Below are 21,287 nucleotides of genomic sequence, written 5' to 3' on the forward strand. Positions count from 1 at the left end.
TGGATGAGTTGGGGCGAAGCACCAGGATTGGCACCTCTAATGGATGCGCCACTTCTGGGGCGGCTGTGGCCTGCTATTTTTAAGCTGGGCAGTGTCCAATAACAGTGGACCTCCCTAGTCTGAGAATACCAGACCATAGCTGTCCGCTTTACCTTGCCTGGTGATCCAATTTGGGGGGGACCCACATTTTTTGTTTTAAATTATTTATTTAATGTAAAATAACAGCTTGGGGTGCCCTCTGTTTTGGATTACCAGCCAAGGTGAAGCTGCCAGCTGTGGTCTGCAGGCTGCAACCGTCTACTTTTCTCTAGCTGGCTACAAAAGATAGGGGGGATCCCATGTCTTTTTTTTAATTATTTATTTATTTTTTGGCTAAATACAAGGCTTGGCACCCTTTAGTGCCACATGAAAGTCATTAAAGGGTGCCAGCTTAGAATATGCAGGGAGGTGGGACATTATATATGTCTTTCTCATCTATTATCTATCTATCTATTCATCTATCCATCTTTCCCTCTATCCATTATCTGTCTATCTATCTATCTATCTATCGATTATCTATTATCTATATTATTTATTGCAGCTACAGCATAAAAAACGGGAGGGACCAACCTGCGGAAAGACCGTGGCAAAACGCGACAAAATCGCGGCAAAAATGCATGCGTTTTTCCCACGGTTTTGGTGCGCTTTTTTACCGCAGGTGCGGTAATCTTCAACTCCCAGAAGTTTCTCAAGAAATTTTCTTGAGAAAAATAAATTTTCTAGTGTGCACATAGCCTTAGACGGTTTAAAATTGCCTATCAATGAAGCTAGTGGTGTATCTAAACCTCAGCCTCTATCCACACCCCGCCATCCAATTCAATCTTTACATTCTCCATTAGGTATCACACAAGCAAGTTTGATGCCTAAAAAAAGGACTCTCCCGATACTACAATCAATGTGGCTCACAATGTAACAGCCGGATGCTGAATTGTAATGCACTAAATTATTATGTAAGAGATGTAATATATATTTGTATATTATTAAATAGTGTATTACGCCAGTGCTTGTAATACTTTTATATTGTTCTGTTTTAATACAGATTTAATTGTAATGCTCTGACATTTTACTGAATGCAAATGACATTTGATCAATAAAGAATTTAAACTTGGAATGTGTCTGTCTTTTTTACGAACAGTATAACTTTATACTCGGGGAGTTATAAAAGCTGATTAATAGCACAGGATGGGTAATAGTATAATTGGCCATATACAGTGCCTACAAATAGTATTCAACCCCCTGCAGATTTAGCAGGTTTGATAAGATGCAAATAAGTTAGAGCCTGCAAACTTCAAACAAGAGCAGGATTTATTAACAGATGCATAAATCTTACAAACCAACAAGTTATGTTGCTCAGTTAAATTTTAATAAATTTTCAACATAAAAGTGTGGGTCAAATATTATTCAATCCCTAGGTTTAATATTTTGTGGAATAACCCATGTTTGCAATTACAGCTAATAATCGTCTTTTATAAGACCTGATCAGGCCGGCACAGGTCTCTGGAGTTATCTTAGCCCACTCCTCCATGCAGATCTTCTCCAAGTTATCTAGGTTCTTTGGGTGTCTCATGTGGACTTTAATCTTGAGCTCCTTCCACAAGTTTTCAATTGGGTTAAGGTCAGGAGACTGACTAGGCCACTGCAACACCTTGATTTTTTCCCTCTTGAGCCAGGCCTTGGTTTTCTTGGCTGTGTGCTTTGGGTCGTTGTCTTGTTGGAAGATGAAATGACGACCCATCTTAAGATCCTTGATGGAGAAGCGGAGGTTCTTGGCCAAAATCTCCAGGTAGGCCGTGCTATCCATCTTCCCATGGATGCGGACCAGATGGCCAGGCCCCTTGGCTGAGAAACAGCCCCACAGCATGATGCTGCCACCACCATGCTTGACTGTAGGGATGGTATTCTTGGGGTCGTATGCAGTGCCATCCAGTCTCCAAACGTCACGGGTGTGGTTGGCACCAAAGATCTCGATCTTGGTCTCATCAGACCAGAGAACCTTGAACCAGTCTGTCTCAGAGTCCTCCAAGTGATCATGAGCAAACTGTAGATGAGCCTTGACATGACGCTTTGAAAGTAAAGGTACCTTACAGGTTCGTCTGGAACGGAGACCATTGCGGTGGAGTACGTTACTTATGGTATTGACTGAAACCAATGTCCCCACTGCCATGAGATCTTCCCGGAGCTCCTTCCTTGTTGTCCTTGGGTTAGCCTTGACTCTTCGGACAAGCCTGGCCTCGGCATGGGAGGAAACTTTCAAAGGCTGTCCAGGCCGTGGAAGGCTAACAGTAGTTCCATAAGCCTTCCACTTCCGGATGATGCTCCCAACAGTGGAGACAGGTAGGCCCAACTCCTTGGAAAGGGTTTTGTACCCCTTGCCAGCCTTGTGACCCTCCACGATCTTGTCTCTGATGGCCTTGGAATGCTCCTTTGTCTTTCCCATGTTGACCATGTATGAGTGCTGTTCACAAGTTTGGGGAGGGTCTTAATTAGTCAGAAAAGGCTGGAAAAAGAGATAATTAATCCAAACATGTGAAACTCATTGTTCTTTGTGCCTGAAATACTTCTTAATACTTAAGGGGAACCAAACAGAATTCTTGTGGTTTGAGGGGTTGAATAATAAATGACCCTCTGAATAAACTTTTCTCAATTTAAAAAAAAAAAAAAGAAATAACATTCTTTTTTGCTGCAGTGCATTTCACACTTCCAGGCTGATCTACAGTCCAAATGTCACAATGCCAAGTTAATTCCGAATGTGTAAACCTGCTAAATCTGCAGGGGGTTGAATACTACTTGTAGGCACTGTACATAATATGCCCAATCAAAACCAAATACATAGTGTGAATAATATTAGCTAATATTACACTAGCAGGATAATATTATTATATTAGCTAATATTATACAATGTGAATTACACTAGTAGAATTTTGATATAAAAAACAATAAATTTATCACTAGGCAATAAAAGAGAGCACAATATGTCAGGATTAGATATAGATTACTGTATCAAAATCCTGACATATACATTGTGAATTAGACTAGTAGAATTAAATACAACTCTAATATGATATTATAGTAATATTATATTAACTTATAATAGTGTGCATGCTATCCTGTATTCCTCTTTGCACACATTGCTGTTTCTGCCCCTGTTAATTGTGGCATGTAATCTCTCCACACATCTGTATGGACATTTCTAGCTTATCACTTCTTGTTAGTTGTGGGCACACGCAGGATAAGGGAGTTATCAGACTGACACAGTATTGTATGGTCAGCACTGGAGCTTTTTTACAGAAGATGTTATTTGGACCTTACAGTATAAGAACAAATGTTGAGAAATTCTTTATAAGCAATTCTGTATATCTTCTCTTCAACTGTTGATGTGTCTGTTAATTGTAAGTTGTAGTGTAATTCATAATATTAATATAATATTATATACTATAATATTATTCACATTCTATAATATTAACTAATATTATAGATTGTGAATTACACCAGCAGATTTTTTATATAAAAAAACAATAAATATATCGCTAATCAATAAAAGAGAACACATTTTGATACACTTTGATAGATAAGGGGCGTGTCACATGACAGTTTGATACCTTTTGATTGACAGGTGCCCCGCCCCCTGTCAGATTACTTTTGATGGATCATAAATCACCCACACTACTCATGTGAGGGCTCGATTTTTGCGGGACGAGTTGTACTTTTAAATGAAATCATGAGTTTTTCCATATAGTGTACTGGAAAATGGCAAAAAAAATTACAAATGAGGAAAAATAGCAATAAAGTGCGATTGCACAATTGTGTTTGAGATATTTTATTCACAGTGTTAACTATATGGTAAAACTGATGTGTCGCTGTGATGCCTCAGGTTGGTGATGGCTTATTTTTGCGTCTCGAGCTGACATTTTTAAAGGTACAATTTTTGTGCAGATTCTACATTTTGATCGCCTGTTATTGCATTTTGCGCAAAATTTGTGACGACCAAAAAACGTAATTTTGAAACTTGGAATTTTTTGGCCGCTACACTGTTTACTGATCAGATTAATTGATTTTATATTTTGATAGATTGGGCATTTCTGAGGGCGGCGATACCAAATGTGTGATATTTTTTTAACCCTTTAATATACAATGGGGCGAAAGGGGAGTGATTTCTACCTTCATTTTTTTAATTTTTTTTTAATTTTTACTAACTTTTTTTTTAGTTTACTAAGTCCCCTAGGGGACTATAACAATCCCCTGTCTGATCGCTCTTCTATATCTGCTGATCACAGTAGTAGTAGACTACATTCGGGTGTCCGCCTGCAGAAAACGTATATGCCCAAAAATGGTGCAAGACAGAGCACACGCTAACTCCATCTGCTCCATTATAGTCAATGGCCCCGTCAGCATATGCGTCCGAAACACGTTTTGTGTGGGGGGAGGGGGATTCGGACGGATGCCCTGACGGGACCAGTGAACGTAGGTGAAAACGCAATGTGAAAGTGCCCTAGAGACATAGTTCAAAATGGACAAACTCTCTGGCCATCTCTCACACACAGGGAATTTCACCTGTACATCACACACACAGGCTCTTCACCTGTACACACTACACATGTTCTGTAGTGTGCATATCACATACACAGGCTCTGTATCTCTCTCCCTCTCTCTCTCTCCCTCCCTCTCTCTCCCCCAGCACAGTGCTTGGGCCCCCCAGAGCTGTATGTGCACCCCTAAGCTGCATGGAACCTCCCAAAGCTGTATGTGCCCTCAGAGTTGTGAGCTGTATGTGCCCCCAGAGCTGTATCCCCCACCTCATTAATGTGTATACCCCCAGAGCTGTATGCCCCCCACCCCAGTAACATCTATGCCCTCCAGAAATGTGTATGCCCCCCAGTAATATGTCCATTCAGTAATGTGTATGCACCCTAGTGATGTCTATGCCCTCTGCCTCCCCTGTGATGTATATACCATAGCCCGCAGCCCCTCCTTTGATGTATATACCAGAGCCCTAGCCTCCACTGTGATATATACAGCAGTATCACTGCGCACTGTGTGTGGCCATGTCTGTTAGTGACAGCCATCGCTCAACAAGGCCTGCACAGCGACATGCCCAGGAGCTATCTCTAATGTGTCTGTGTGTGCATGTATAATGTGTATATCTATGTATATCAGTGCATATGACTGTGTATAGATTTATGTCTGTTTATTATGGTTTGGTGTTGATGGTACATTTGGGAAATACACAGATACCATTTACCAGATGATTAGACACTTTAGTTTCTTGTGGCGCACGCACCAAGGTTAGTGCTAAGCAACGCATTTGATGGAAGAGTGTCCCTGGCCCCCAACTTAGATGATGATGCTGGTGGGGCAACCGTGCCAGATACTGATACTTTATGGCCAATACTTATGGCCAATACTATGATTTGGAACTTTGTGGGAAACCATGATAACACAAAAGCCATTCATACTCCATACAAATGAAAAATGACACTGAATACAAAAGTATTGTTTGGTAAAACTGGCCGTGCTAGTTTTATTAGGAGTAACCTGAATAATCATTACAAATAATTAAAAACCTTAAAAATTACCATATATAAATATGTCCATAAAATAACCAGAATCCACCCAGACAACTGGGCGATTTTACCCTACAAGGACACTTATCACCATTAGTGTCCCCCTACACACCGTACAGCCATTTCTCAATAATACTTTGTAAGCCCAAATTAAAAATATCAATGCCAATGTCAGAAAGGTGCACTCCATCGCTTCTGTATAATCCGAGTAAAAACCCTTCCAAATCAACATGCCGAAAGGAAAAATCTCTTCCCAGTACCGCCGCTCCGGCTGTGTGCAGACTTCCAATAGCTGCAGGACCTGGCGGTGATCACCTGAAGCGGCACCTGATGCATCAGCTGATCGTAAGTCTCGCGGTGACGCTTGCTTTTTACCGCCCGGCCGGCTTAAACTATCAGCTGATGCCGTCAGGAGACCGCTTCACTGATTACCGGCAGCTCCTGCAGCGATCGGAAGGGAGTCTGTACAGACGTGTGTAATTTTTTTTTTTTTTTGCACTGATGCATCAGCTGATTGTATAAACGGCTTTTATACAATCAGCTGATGTGTAATGTGATTCACATCCTTGAACCAGACACATCATCTGATTGCTTTGCCTTCCAGCAAACCGATCAGAGGATATTAGATCCGGATTGGACGGCGCGGTACCCTTGACCCAGGATTACTGCGGAGGGGGGGAGGGTCATTATTTCAATAAAGATGGAGCCACTAATTGTGTTGTGTTTTATTTCTAATAAAATATTTTTCTGTGTGTTGTGTTTTTTTTATCTTACTAGATATTCATGGTGGCCATGTCTAATATTGGCGTGACACCATGAATTTCAGGCTTAGGGCCAGCTGATAATATACAGCCAGCCCTAACCCCATCATTACCCAGTGAGCCACCCGGCATCAGGTCAGCTGGTAGAGTTGGATACAGCGCCAGAAGTTGGCGCTTCTATGAAAGTGCCATTTTCTTGGGTGTGGCTGCGGACTGTAATTCGCAGCGGGGGTGCCCAGAAATCTTGGGCACTCTGCACTGCGGATTCCAATCCCCAGCTGCCTAGTTGTACTTGGCTGAACTCAAAAATTGGGCGAAGCCCACATAATTTTTTTTTTAATTATTTCATGAAATTCATGAAATAATTAAAAAAAAAAAGGCTTCCCTATATTTTTGGTTCCCAGCCGGGTACAAATAGGCAGCTGGGGGTTGGGAGCAGCCCGTACCTGCCTGCTGTACCTGGCTAGCATTCAAAAATATGGCGAAGCCCACGTCATTTTTTTGGGGGGCAAAAAACTCCTGCATACAGTCCTGGATGGAGGATGCTGAGCCTTGCAGTTCTGCAGCTGCTGTCTGCTCTCCTGCATACACTATTAGATGGAGTATGCTGAGCCTTGTAGTTCTGCTCCCCCTGCCTCTCCCTCCAGAATACAGTTCTGGATGTAGCATGCTGAGCCTTGTAGTTCTGCAGCTGTCTGCTCTCCTGCATACACTAGTGGAGAATGAAGAACATATTGAAGAAGGAAATGACATAAGACCTTTTTTTTCAACAATCTTTAATGACATTGTTCACTGATAAAAAAACGTATAAAAATGCAGTGAGCAAAAACGCAGCAAAAACGCACCAAAACGCATGCATTTTTTGCCACGGGTGCGTTTGTGAGTTTATTTGCAGCAACAAACGCACAAAAACGCAGTGTCAAAAAATCGAAGTCTGTGAACTTACCCTTAAGTGCAGTAAAGGGGGTGTTACACGCAGCCATATCGATAGCGATATCGCTGGTGAAAGCACACGCCCACGTCGTTTGTGCGTCACGGGCAAATCGCTGCCCGTGGCACACAAAATTGTTCAGAGCCGTCATAAGTAGTTACCTGCCTAGTGACGTCGCTGTTGCTGGCGAACCGTCTCCTTTCTAAGGGGGCGGTTCATGCGGCGTCACAGCAGCGTCACTAAACGGCCGCCCAATAGAAGCGGAGGTTCGGAGATGAGCGGGACGTAACATCCCACCCACCTCCTTCCTTCCGCATTGCCGGCGGCTGCAGGTAAGCTGTAGCTCATCATTCCCGAGGTGTCACACGTAGCGATGTGTGCTGCCTCGGAAACGACGAACAACCTGCGACCTCTACAATCAACGATTTTTTTAAAAGGAACGACGTGACAATGATGGACGATAAGGTGAGTATTTTCCATCGTTAACAGTCGTTCCTTGCTGTCACACGCAACAACGTCGTTAACGATGCCGGATGTGCGTCACAGAATCCGTGACAGCGACGATATATTGTTAGATCCGTCGTTGGGTGTAACGGGGCCTTAACTTATACCCTTAGACAATTTAAACTGAATATATTCCAAAGCAGCTGTAAAATCGCAGGAATAAGAACTAAACCCCCTTGAGCAACAAAAATCAACCCATCTCTCCCATGTGGCAGCATAAGCTGCCCATGTACTGGAAGTAAGAGAATTCTTAATGAAAAACGGAATTAAGTCCACAAAATTTCCCATAGCTTTTCTGGAAAAGGCAATCTCACTTGTCCCTCTCGTAAATATGAGCTCCTTGTAGCCAGCAGCTGCAAAAAAGATAAGCGAGAAGAATCGGAGTAATCATTAACCAGAGAACCCTTCAACCAGATGTTAAATTTGAAACAGAAAAAAACCAATTGCCTCAAAATCTTCCCTGCCCAGAAACATCTAGAAGACAAGGTGTTACTACAAAATACTACACCCTTGCTAGCTCAGCAATGCGTCTATTTGCCAAAAACTTACCCCAAATAATCAACACCACAAAAATACCAAATAACTCAATTACTAACTCCTAAAGGCTGCTTTACATGCAACGACATCGCTAGCGATCGCACCCGCCCCCGTCGTTTGTGCATCACGGGCAAATCGCTGACCGTGGCGAACAATATCGCTAGGACGGGTGAAACGTACTTACCTTCCTAGCGACGCCGCTGTGGGCGGCAAACAACCTCTTTTTTAAGGGGGAGGTTTGTGTGCCGTTACAGCGATGTCACACAGCGGGCCACCAATAGAAGCGGAGGTGCGGAGACCAGCCGGGTTAATGACACGCCCACCTTGTTGCCGGAGGACGCAGGAATGCTGTTGCTCGTCGTTCCCGGGGTGTCACACGTAGCGATGTGTGCTGCCTCAGGAACGACGAACAACCTGCGTCCAGCACAAGCAACAACATTTGGGAAATGAACGACGTGTCAACGATCAATGATTAGGTGAGTATTTTTGATCGTTACCAGTCGTTCATAGGTATCACACGCAACAACGTCGCTAACGATGCCTGATGTGCATCACAAATTCCGTGACACCGACGACATATCGTTAGATACGTCGTTGCGTGTAAAGCGGCCTTTAGGGTTCAAACCGAGCTGATGCCATCTTGCAGGCCAAGCTTCTGTACACCAGCTAGCCTCATAACAAACCAAAAGGCCAGAGGTAACATCTGTATGGGTAGCATGGTGGCTCAGTGGTTAGCACTGCAGTCTTGTAGCGCTAGGGTCCTGGGTTCAATTCCCATCAAGGACAACATCTGCAAGGAGTTTGTATGTTCTCCCTGTGTTTGCGTGGGTTTCCTCCGGGTTCTCCGGTTTCCTCCCACACTCCAAAAAACATACTGATAGGGACTTTAGATTGTGAGCCCCAATGGGGACAGTGTTGCTGTGACGCCCTAGACCCCAGGGGTTGCAGGTAACAACCACATTACACACACACCCCCATCCCCTGTGAGGACACACCCGTCACCCGAAAGGGAGACCTGATGCCTCCCTCAGGGCCAGTAGGGAACACCAGGTGGGCGGAGTCAGGCAGAAAGGCACGCCCACCAAGGAGACTACTGTCTTGAGGCAGGAAATACAAGCAGAGAAGTTCTAGTCAGTGAGTTGACAGGAGGTGTGAGAGAGAAGCTGTAGGGGACCCAGGTTGGAGCCTGGGATCCCTGTAACGTCAGGCAGGCAGACGGTGGTGGCCACCTGCAGGAGTACCGGTACAGCAACCGGTGGAACTGTAGGGACCGGGCCATGGTTGGAGCCCGCCGGCCCTGAACCGGGGAGTCAACCGTGTACCGGAGCACCAGAAACCGGGTACTCAGACCCCATCCTAGCTTAGAAGCCACTGAGTTTAGGTAAATTGACTGATTGCTGGCTGGACCTCACGGGTTCATCCACACCCAAAGTCCCGAAAGAAGGCAAAAGCCCACCGATACCGGGTGAGTGCCACCGCCAAGGGCCAAACATCCGACGGGCCAGCGCCTGCAGGCAACTGAGGGCTCCTCCGGCAGCTCAACGCCGGGGAGCGGGCTACAACTGTCCAGGCAGGGGAGCCGAAAACCACAACCAGAGGTGCAAGGGAAAGGGGCCACCATCAACCTCACAGGGGGACACAAGCAGCCGGCTGCGGGACCCAACCATACCCGAACTTTGGTTTACCAGTGACTCTGAGTGTGAATTAATCGTGAGTTCAGCAGTGCCATCCGGGCACGACACTGCACCGCAGCACAGCTCCCTGCACCCCGACAACAACCCCATCGCCAGCAGTCCTCCCCCACCGGGCCCCAGGACACACTGCCTCTACCCACGGAGGGGCTAACATCTAGGCTGCGGCAGCAACACCGATTTTGGATGAACCCACCTTCATTCCAGCCGCAGCTGTGGTGCATCCCGTCACCACGACCCGTGGGTGGCGTCACGACCCGTAGGACGACAACCCGGCCCACCAGGCTGCGCGCCTCATTCCACACCACCACCACCCCATTGCCTCCCCCTTTAACAGAGCGACGTGACCCCCAGTCCGCAGGCGCTCGTGCCACCGACAACCCGAGCCCAGACCTCGAGCGGCTCGGCCTGAGCAGCGGAGAGCGGCCGGGCCCCTCTCAGGGCGGTACATTGCCATTGTATGTAAAGCGCTGTGAAATTAATAGCGCCATATAAATTAATAAATATTATTATATTATATGTACTTCTAACAGCAATTCATCAGATGAACAAAAAACCTCCTGAAAACAACTAATACCATTAAAATCAATCAAAAATCTCCACCAGACAAACAAATCTGCCCCCATATCAGAGAATACCCTAATATGAGAGTTATCATTAGTCAACCCAATAGTGCTGTCATACAAGCGCCTACAAAATACTAGACCCATAGGAATAATCCTTAGCGCAAAATTCAAAGAGCCCAGCAGACACTGCATCTCCCGAAGGGTGACCTTCTCCTTCTGAACCATGGAATGAATTAAACTGTGCAGTTTGTGTAATTTATTGTCTGGTAAACTACATTCCATAGCAAGGGTATCCATAGTAATGCCCAAAAATTCCATTTTGTGACAAGGATACACTGTCTTGTCCTCGGCTATAGGAACACCAAAATACTCCATAAAAAACAAACATTTCTGTAACAAAACCAAACAAAGATCAGAACCCCCAAAACCAATAAGCAAAAAGTCATCCAGAAAGTACAAGATTCCACCCGTAGACTCCAGCACTACCCAATGTAAAAAGGAAGAAAAATATTCAAAATAAAAACAAGATAAAGAAAAACCCATGGGGAGGCACCTATCAAAATAAAACTCATTATTAAAACAAAAACCTAACGAATTAAAACCCGTGGGGTGCACACACTGATAATAACCTAAACGCAGACTTTATGTCTGACTTGGCTAAAAAGGCTCCTCGGCCAAATGTTCTCAAAAGATCAACAGGCATGTCAAATGTAGCATAGTGTACTGAAGCGACATTTTTGTCAACATCATCATTGAGAGACTTGCTTTTAAGGTAAGATAAGTGATGAAACACCCTAAAGGATCCAGCCTCTTTTTTCGGAACACTTCATAGCGGAGAAATCTGAAAATTCGGAAACAGGGGCTTGGGAAAAGGACCCGCTAACCTACCAAGATGTACCTCCTTATTAATATGCTCCAAAAGAACCTGTTCATGTGACCTAACAGAAGAAAGATTAGAAACATAAAGGCAACCTGTCCCTTTAAAACCTGGAACAGGAAAACCCGCTTTAAAACCATTAAGCACTATGCTGGCCTTCTCCTTGTCAGGGTATCATAACCAGGGGTGGGATTCAGCCGGTTCTGTCCGGTTCTGGAGAACCGGTTGTTAAAATAGCAGCCGGTTCCCAGAACCGGCAAGAAACAGCTCTGGCGATCCGGTTCCCTGTATTCATTTGTGTTAGTGTCTCTTTAAGACACTAGCACAAATGAATCCCGTACCTCCACGCCGCACTTCCTGGGTTCAGTGCGCCTGTCGGCTCCCTGATACAGCGTGCAGCGACGTGATGACGCTGCAGACAGGAGCTCCTCCTCCTGCCGTCTGTCAGAGTGCAGAGTGCCGCGGAGGAGGACGGGAGACACAGGAGAGGCCGGTGCTGCTTGGATCAGGCCGCTCAGTGAGCCGAAGCTGCAGGGAGAGGGGCCGCATAAGATGGGAACGGTTACTATATGTGGCTATATGGGCAGAGGAGGCCATAATGGGATGGTATCTGCAGGGGGAAAGAGGCCACAATAGGATGGTATCTGCAGGGGGAAAGAGGCCACAATAGGATGGTACTTGCAGGGGGAAAGGGGCCATAATGGGATGTGATCTGCAGGGGAAAGGGGCCATAATGGGATGGGATCTGCAGGGGGAAAGGGGCCATAATGGGATGGGATCTGCAGGGGGAAAGGGGCCATAATGGGATGGGATCTGCATGGAAAAGGAGCCATAATGGGATGGGATCTGCAGGGGGAAAGGGGCCATAATGGGATGGGATCTGCAGGGGAAAGGAGCCATAATGGGATGGTATCTGCAGGGGGAAAGGGGCCATAATGGGATGGGATCTGCAGGGGAAAGGAGCCATAATGGGATGGGATCTGCAGGGGGAAAGGGGCCATAATGGGATGGGATCTGCAGGGGAAAGGAGCCATAATGGGATGGAATCTGCAGGGGGAAAGGGGCCATAATGGGATGGGATCTGCAGGGGAAAGGAGCCATAATGGGATGGGATCTGCAGGGGGAAAGAGGCCATAATGGGATGGGATCTGCAAGGGGGGAGAGACCACATGGGATGGGATCTGTAGGGGAAGGTCATCCGTTCCAATTTTAGCAGGGCTCCTTTAGTAATAATTTTTCAAAAATTGTAGAAAAACCCTTTAGCACAATAAGAGTGACAGTGACTGAAACATCTGGTGCTGGACAGGAGAGTGACGGTACAGGAGGGGAAGAAGGGGAAAGAGATTATACTTTAAATTACTTGTATTTTTGGTTGGGGAAAGTGCGTGAAAATGTGTGTGGCTAACAAAATGGGTGTGGTTACAGAATGGGTGTGGTTTTCAAATAGGCGGGGTTTACAGAGAACCTGTTGTTAAAAATTTGAATCCTACCCCTGATCATAACCATGGGACCATTCTTTCCCAATTCACCGGAGTCTGTGCTTTTAAGAAAACACTCCCGGGAATTGTTGTTGGTCTGCTGGCTGACCTGTAAGTTCCTCTTAAAACATTTAAAAAGAGGATGAGCACCACCACATCCAGAATATTCATGTCTGAATCTGCAATTGGCTAGCCATTTACATGCATACTCATTAAAGGCAAAACAAAAGCCTTTTTTAACCTGCTGAGAAGCAGTTTGTCTTGCCAAATCAGATCTTTGAGGCAACATGAGGTTCAGCCATAGACCAACGTCCTTGTTACCCCATTTCATATTCGGGTGCACTGTTATCTTCTGATGAAATGATTCACCATAAGATAGCCAGGCTACCCCATCAAAGTTGCGGTAGGCTTCCAATATGGAATCTATGTGTTGGAAAAGCCCACTGCAAATACCGGGATCTTTTTCACCCAATACGAACGCATATATCGCAAAGGCCTGAAGCCAATTGTAAAAAGACATAACTACCTTCTTCTTATCCCTGTCATTTTCACCCTTGGCCTCAGAGTCAGTGTTATAATGCTCATTACTCATAGGTAACAATGCAAAAATATCAACATATTCCTTATTCCAGGGGTGGGGAACCTCCGGCCCGCGGGCCGCATGCGGACCGCCATGACCTTTTATGTGGCCCCCAGGCAGATTCCCGGGGGAGGCAGTGCTCGTGCTGTCACCGCGGTCTTGGTGCCGCCGGCCCTTTAAATCCACACATTGCTGTTTGTGCTGCAATGTGTTCACCCGTCGGCCAGTGCTTACTTTGTGGGCGGGTCCACAGCAGACTCACAGCTTCCATTGTTGTGTGCACGCCCCCTGCCCTCCGGAGATCAGTGCCCGCCTTCTCCTTCTGATGCAGTGTGTCCGGCTCCGGCACTCCGGTGATGTGAATGCAATGCTGCTGTGAGTCCAGCGCCGACCCTCTGCTGCTATGTGCCCTGCCCAATGCTTTGTGCCTAAACCCCAGTTCTGTAAACCCTCTCCCCCAGAGTTGCATGAAACTCTCAGCGCAGTGTGCCCCCCAATGTCCTGTGTGCACCCCTCCCCCAGTCCTTTGTGCAGCCCCCCAATGTCCTGTGTGCACCCCTCCCCCTGTCCTGTGTGCACCCCTCCCCCAGTCCTGTGTGCACCCCTCCCCCAGTCCTGTGTGCAGCCCCCCAATGTCCTGTGTGCACCCCCCACACAATCCTGTGTGCAGCCCCCCCAGTCCTATGTGCACCCCCCACACAATCCTGTGTGCAGCCCCCCCAGTCCTGTGTGCACCCCTCCCCCAGTCCTGTGTGCAGCCCCCCAATGTCCTGTGTGCAGCCCCCCAGTCCTATGTGCACCCCCCACACAATCCTGTGTGCAGCCCCCCCAGTCCTATGTGCACCCCCCACACAATCCTGTGTGCAGCCCCCCCAGTCCTATGTGCACCCCCCACACAATCCTGTGTGCCGCCCCCCCAGTCCTATGTGCAACCCCCACACAATCCTGTGTGCAGCCCCCCCAGTCCTGTGTGCACCCCCCACACAATCCTGTGTGCAGCCCCCCAGTCCTATGTGCACCCCCCACACAATCCTGTGTGCAGTCCCCCCAGTCCTGTGTGCACCCCTCCCCCAGTCCTGTGTGCACCCCTCCCCCAGTCCTGTGTGCAGCCCCCCAATGTCCTGTGTGCACCCCCCACACAATCCTGTGTGCAGCCCCCCCAGTCCTATGTGCACCCCCCACACAATCCTGTGTGCAGCCCCCCCAGTCCTATGTGCACCCCCCACACAATCCTGTGTGCAGCCCCCCCAGTCCTATGTGCACCCCCCACACAATCCTGTGTGCAGCCCCCCCAGTCCTATGTGCAACCCCCACACAATCCTGTGTGCAGCCCCCCCAGTCCTATGTGCACCCCCCACACAATACTGTGTGCAGCCACCCCAGTCCTATGTGCACCCCCCACACAATCCTGTGTGCAGCCACCCCAGTCCTATGTGCACCCCCCACACAATCCTGTGTGCAGCCACCCCAGTCCTATGTGCAGCCCATCACCCAGTCCTGTGTGCACCCCTCCCCCAGTCCTGTGTGCAGCCCCCCAATGTCCTGTGTGCACCCCCCACACAATCCTGTGTGCAGCCCCCCCAGTCCTATGTGCTGCCCATCACCCAGTCCTGTGTGCAGCCCCTCTCCCAGTCCTATGTGCTGCCCATCACCAAGTCCTATGTGCTGCCCATCACCCAGTCCTATGTGCTGCCCATCACCCAGTCCTATGTGCTGCCCATCACCCAGTCCTATGTGCTGCCCATCACCCAGTCCTGTGTGCTGCCAATCACCCAGTCCTGTGTGCTGCCCATCACCCAGTTCTGTGTGCTGCCCATCACCCAGTCCTGTGTGCAGCCCAGCCCCCAGTCCTGTGTGCAGCCCAGCCCCCAGTCCTATGTGCAGCGCAACCTCCGTGAGGTGCCTGTGCCCCCAGCCCCGCGTGAGGTGCCTGTGCCCCCAGCCCCGCGTGAGGTGCCTGTGCCCCCAGCCCCGCGTGAGGTGCCTGTGCCCCCAGCCCCATGCCCCCAGTTAATTAATTGTTTCACCCAATATAGCAGGGTCATTTAAACATTGATAATTTTGTGCGGCCCCCGAAGGTTGGTAGAAATTTCCAAATGGCCCCCAACAGAAAAAAGGTTCCCCACCCCTGCCTTATTCCATATTTTTTCTTTAATACTGGCTTATAAATGAAAACCCAACTGGGAAGGTTGACACATAATGGCCTCCTTAAAACAGGTTTGAGGAATACCATTATGACACTGTACCTCTGAGTTAGGGTACTTTCACACTTGCGTTGAACGGCATCCGTTGCAATCCGCCGCCTTGAGGAATTACGGGAACCGTTGCAGGAATCCGTTTATTCCTCATAGGCTTCTATTAAGGGCGGATTGCAACGGATGGTCTTGCGTTGCATCCGCCCCGCAGCACATCAGTTGTTTTGACGGCGACCGTCAGTGCCCGTCGGGCAGAAAGAACGTTGAATGTAGCGTTTTTTGTTGCTGTAAAAAAACGCACTCCGCAGGATTCCGTCGGGATCCGTTAAGAGGCATAATGAATGTCTATGGTGCTGGATTCCGTCACCATGTGTTCGGCAACGGATTCCAGTGCAGGATTCCATCACTTTCTACTGAGCATGCTCAGCATGTCCAGCAGAACGTTCTAAATCATTTAAAAGCACTCTTGGTCTCTCTCTCTGTCGGTCGGTCTCTCTCTCTGACGGTCGATCTCTTTCTGTCGGTCGGTCTCTCTCTCTGACGGTCGATCTCTCTCTGTCGGTCGATCGGTCTCTCTCAGTCTCTCTCTATCTCTCTTTCTCTGTCAATGTCGGTCTCTCTTTCTCTCTGTCGGTCTGTCTCTCCCTCTCTCATACTCACTGATCACCGTCGCGGCGCTGCACAGATGTCACACTGCACTGGCGGCTTCCCCTCTTTTGAAAATGCCGGCCGCTCATTATTCCATCTAGTATTCACTGCTTCCCCCGCCCACCGGCACCTATGATTGGTTGCAGTCAGACATGCCCCCACGGTGAGTGACAGCTGTCTCACTGCAACTAATCACAGCCGCTGGTGGGCGGGTCTATATCATGCAGTACAATAAATAAATAAGTAATTTAAAAAAAAACACGTGCGGTCCCCCTCAATTTTGATACCAGCCAAGATAAAGCCACACGGCTGAAGGCTGGTATTCTCAGGATGGGGTGCTCCACATTATGGGGAGCCCCCCAGCCTAAAAATATCAGCCAGCAGCCGCCCGGAATTTCCACATCCATTAGATGCGACAGTCCCGGGACTCTACCGGGCTCATCCCGAATTGCCCTGGTGCGGTGTCAATCGAGGTAATAAGGAGTTAATGGCAGCAGCCATTAGCTGCCACTAAGTCCTAGGTTAATCATGGCAGGCATCTCCCTGAGATACCTTCCATGATTAACCTGTAAGTTAAAGAAAATAAACACATCCACCCCTAAAAGTACTTTATTTGGAATAAAAGACAAAAAACCCTCTTTCACCACTTTATTAAACCCCCAAATACCCTCCAGGTCCAACGAAATCCACAGAGGTCCCACGACGCTTTCAGCTCTGCTACATGAAGCTGACAGGAGCGGCAGTAGAACACCGCCGCTCCTGTCAGCTCCACAGAGCAACTGAAGTGAATCGTGCTGTCAGCGGGCACGTCACTGAGGTACTGCCAGCGTGTGTGCGGTGATGGGTGGGTAGTGCCAGTGTAATGATGGGAGCGGTAGTGCCGATGTGTGCGGTGATGACAAGTGCGGTAGTGCCTGCGTGTGAGCGGTGATGATGAGTGTGGTAGTGCATGGGTGTGTGCAGTGATGATGGGAGCGTTAGTGCCGATGTGTGCGGTGATGATTGCAGCGGTAGTGCCTGCGTGTGAACGGTGACGATGGGTGCGATAGTGCTGGAGTGTGTGCAGTTATGATGGGGGCTCTTCTCTCTCTCTCTCTCTCAAAGAACGCAGCACGTTATTTCACAGGAATCCGTTACCTTTATTATGACACTATTTACAATGCATCCATCACATGCGTCACAGAATGCATTGTGAGGGATGCCTTTCAACGCAAGTGTGAAAGTAGCCTTAATGGGATGGGCACTGATAGCTGCAGATTTACCCTCCCTGTGTAAATAATCTGTGTATACTACAAATTACATCCCTAAACGAATCCCCGATACCAGGCCTACCAGTACTAAGCAAAGGGGGAGAAGAAGTCTCACCAGTCCTGCATGCACCCCAATTTGGGATGTATTCCACCTGTCTAGATTTTGGCGGTTGGTGACTGTTCACATTCAGTCATCAGGCCCTGTCCACAGGCTATTTACTTCATGCAGCATTTGCTTGGACCTGTCCCGCCCACAGCCATGATTCAGTCATGGGTACGGGATTGAAATAGACCAGGTGAGTGCTGCTAAGAGCAGTTCTACTATTTCATATGTGAGGCCGTCTGGCATATATTATAAAAATATTTTAGCGTAGGACTGCCCCAAAGAGATTTGCCGTGACGTGGTGAGGTAACTCAAGAAATTGCAATTTTTTGCCAAAAATCTCAAATTTATAATGAGTACAGTTGGAATTTTTAGTGCTGTAGTGCACATTTAGTGCTGGCTTTTTTGTTTTTTCTTCATCGACCTTCTATAAGTCTACAGCTACAAACACTCTCCTCAGGTGGAAAAGCAGCCATCCTTTCCACCTGAGGAAGGGGATTCCAAAAGGACAGTTCCTCCGGATACAGAGGAACTGTACGGACAACCGGGTTTTTGAGAGCCAAGCGAGAGAGCTTCGTGACAGATTCAGAGAGAGAGGTTACCCCAAGGAAGTCCTCAAAAGAGCCTACCATGAGGTCAAAAATGTTCCTAGAACAGAACTACTGGTAAATCGAGAAAAATCATCTACTCAAGATGGTATCATCCGGTTCTCTCAAATGGTGATACAAACGAAGAATTTATTCCATAAGTCTTAAAGCAACATGTGACGTTTCGGCCGGGTGGCCTTCATCAAACAACTTGTTATTAAGACTGTCAGGGTAGTGGTAAAGGCAGTGGTATCCACCACTATGCTGCATACCACTGCCTTTACCACTACCATATTCTGGAAGGTCAAGAGTCGTCGTGGGACCTCCAAAATGGATTAATGCGGACTGGATTCTTTTTTTTTCTTTTCATTAAATTGGTGAATGAGGGAATGTGTTAAGGAGCATTTTTTTCAATTAAATTTATTTTTGTCTTTTTTTTTCAATACGGACAGTTATGTCGGGTATCTTATAGATGCCGTGACATTACTAACTGTTGAGCTTGATGCCAGGTGATATTACAGCTGGTGTCAACCCCATTTATTACCTCATTTTCTACCACACCAGGGTACTGGGATGAGCTGGGGTGAAGTGCCAGGGTTGGCACATCTGATAGATTCGCCACTTCTGGAGCGGCTGTAGCCTGCTATTTTTAGACTGGGAAGGGCTCTTCCCACCCTGAGAATAACAGCCCCCAACTGTCAGCTACACCTTGGCTGGTAATCCAATTTGGGGGGACCCCACTTTTTTTTTAATTATTTATAAATAATTATATATATAAAAAAAAACACAGCTTGGGGTGCCCTCCATTTTGGATTACCAGCCAAGGTGAAGATGTCAGCTGTGGTCTGCAGGCTGCAGCCGTCTGCTTTACCCTAGCTGGCTATCAAAAATGGGGGGACCCCACGTCATTTATTTTAATTATTTATTTTTTGGCTAAATACAAGGCTAAGCACCCTTTAGTGCCACATGAAAGTCACTAAAGGGTGCCAGCTTAGAAATTGCAGGGGGTAGGACATTATATATGTTTTTACATCCATCCATCCTAGCTTGTTATGCTGTGCCCATGATCAGAATTTGCAGCGGTTTGGACACAGATTATTTTCACTGCGTTCAAAACTCTGCACTGTGCAGTACACGCGCATTGAAAGGATTTTTGGAAATCCCATGCCCACTAAGCTTCTTTTCTCTGCAACATAAACTGACCTGTGGAGAATCAACATATTAATTTATGCTGTGAACATTAGAGTGTTCTCCAAGGAGAGAATAGAGCTGAAGTCTGCAGCAGCCTGATTCCTGATCATGGGCACGGGCAGCTGTGTTCTACTGTGGACAACACTCACATCTCCGCAGGAGGGCTGGCTGGCACTGTCTACTAGACACAGTATAGCTGGATCGTGGACACAAAGCCTAAGTGAGAAATTTTGTGCTACAGAAAAATTTTTGTGAAGTACCTGTGGATGCAAAATGCTCACTATACCCCTGAATAAAATCCTTCAGGGGTCTATCTTCCAAAATGGTGTCACTTTTAGGGGTTTTTTCTGCTGTATAGGTACCCTAGGGGCCTTGCAAATCTGACATGGTGCCCGCAATTTATTTCAACTTTTCCAAAATTCAAATGGTGCTCCTTCCATTCAAAGCCCTGCCGTTTGTCCAAACAGTGGTTTTTGACCACATGTGAGGTATCCCTGCGCTCATAAGAAATTGGATAACAAACTGTGGGGTCCACTTTTTGGTGTTGCCTCTTTAAAAAGTGAGAAATTTGGTGCTAAAACATTTTTGTGAAAAAAAAAGGAAAATTTTCAATATGCAACTTAAGGTTATCAAATTCCGTAAAGTATCTGTGGATTTAAACTGCTCACTATATGCCTGGATAAAATCCTTGAGGTGTCTAGTTTCGAGAATGGGGTTACTTGTGGGGGAGCTCCACTGTTTAGGCATCTTAGGGGCTCTCCAAATGCGACATGGCGTCCGCTAATGATTCCAGCCAATTTTACAAGCAAATGGCGTTCCTTCCCTTCTAAGCCCTGCCATGAACCCAAACAGTTGATTTCCATTACATATGAGATATCGGCATACTCAGGAGAAATTGCACAATACATTTTATGGTTTTTCCTGTACCCTTGTGAAAAAAGCTATCTGGTTGAAGTAACAATTTTGTTGTAAAAAATGTCTTTTTTTATTTTCACAGCTCAAACTTATAAACTTCTGTGAAGCACCCATGGGTTCAAGATGCTCACCAAACATCTAGATAAAATTCCATGAAGGTTCTAGTTTCCAAAATGGTGTCACTTGTGAGGGGTTTCTGCTGTTTAGGTACCTTAGGGGCCCTACAAATTCTACATGGTGCATGCAATCTATTTAAGCCAAATTTGCTTTCAAATTTTCAAATATTGTTCATTCTGTTACGGGCCCTCCCATTTGTCCAAAAGGAGCTTTCTGACCACATGTGGGGTATCAGCGTGCTCAGAAAAAACTGAGTAACACATTTTGGGGTCCATTTTGTTGTGTTATTTCTTCTAAAAGTGAATAAATTTGGTCTAGAGCAACATTTTTAGGTAAAATGATAATTTTTATTGTTTTTTCATTGCACATCGCTTTAGTTCCTGTGAAGCACCTGAAGGGTTAATTTGGATGTGATTTTGAGTACGTAGTGTCACGTTTGGGTATTTTCTGTCACCTAGGTCTCTCAGAATCACTTCAAACATGATGTGGTCCCTATAATAATGACTGTAAATTTAGTTGAAAAAATGGGAAATTGCTGATGAACTTTAACCCCTTCTAATTTCCTAGCCCCAAAAAATTTTGTTTCAAAAATTGCCCTGATGTAAAGTAGACATTTCAGAAATGTAATTTTGTGTGGCATAACTACTCTCTGATTTAAGGGCATAAAAAATAAAAGTTTGAAATTTGTGAATTTTTCATCAAATTTCCGATTTTTTTTCACAAATAAAAGCAACAATTATCATCCTAAATTTACCC

At 46.6% G+C, this 21,287-nt stretch overlaps 1 protein-coding gene across 1 annotated transcript in view; it reads right to left on the bottom strand.

Annotated features, from left to right (window-relative positions):
* The window catches only part of LOC142246683 (uncharacterized), a 232,881-nt gene that overhangs the window by 101,544 nt on the left and 110,050 nt on the right, over positions 1-21,287 (bottom strand). Inside the window, exon 9 of the mRNA XM_075319749.1 lies at positions 19,548-19,584. Coding sequence (XP_075175864.1) covers positions 19,548-19,584 — 37 coding nt within the window. The remainder of the gene's footprint in view (positions 1-19,547; positions 19,585-21,287) is intronic.

Source organism: Anomaloglossus baeobatrachus, chromosome 7, assembly GCF_048569485.1.
Source record: "Anomaloglossus baeobatrachus isolate aAnoBae1 chromosome 7, aAnoBae1.hap1, whole genome shotgun sequence".
NCBI lineage: Eukaryota > Metazoa > Chordata > Amphibia > Anura > Aromobatidae > Anomaloglossus > Anomaloglossus baeobatrachus.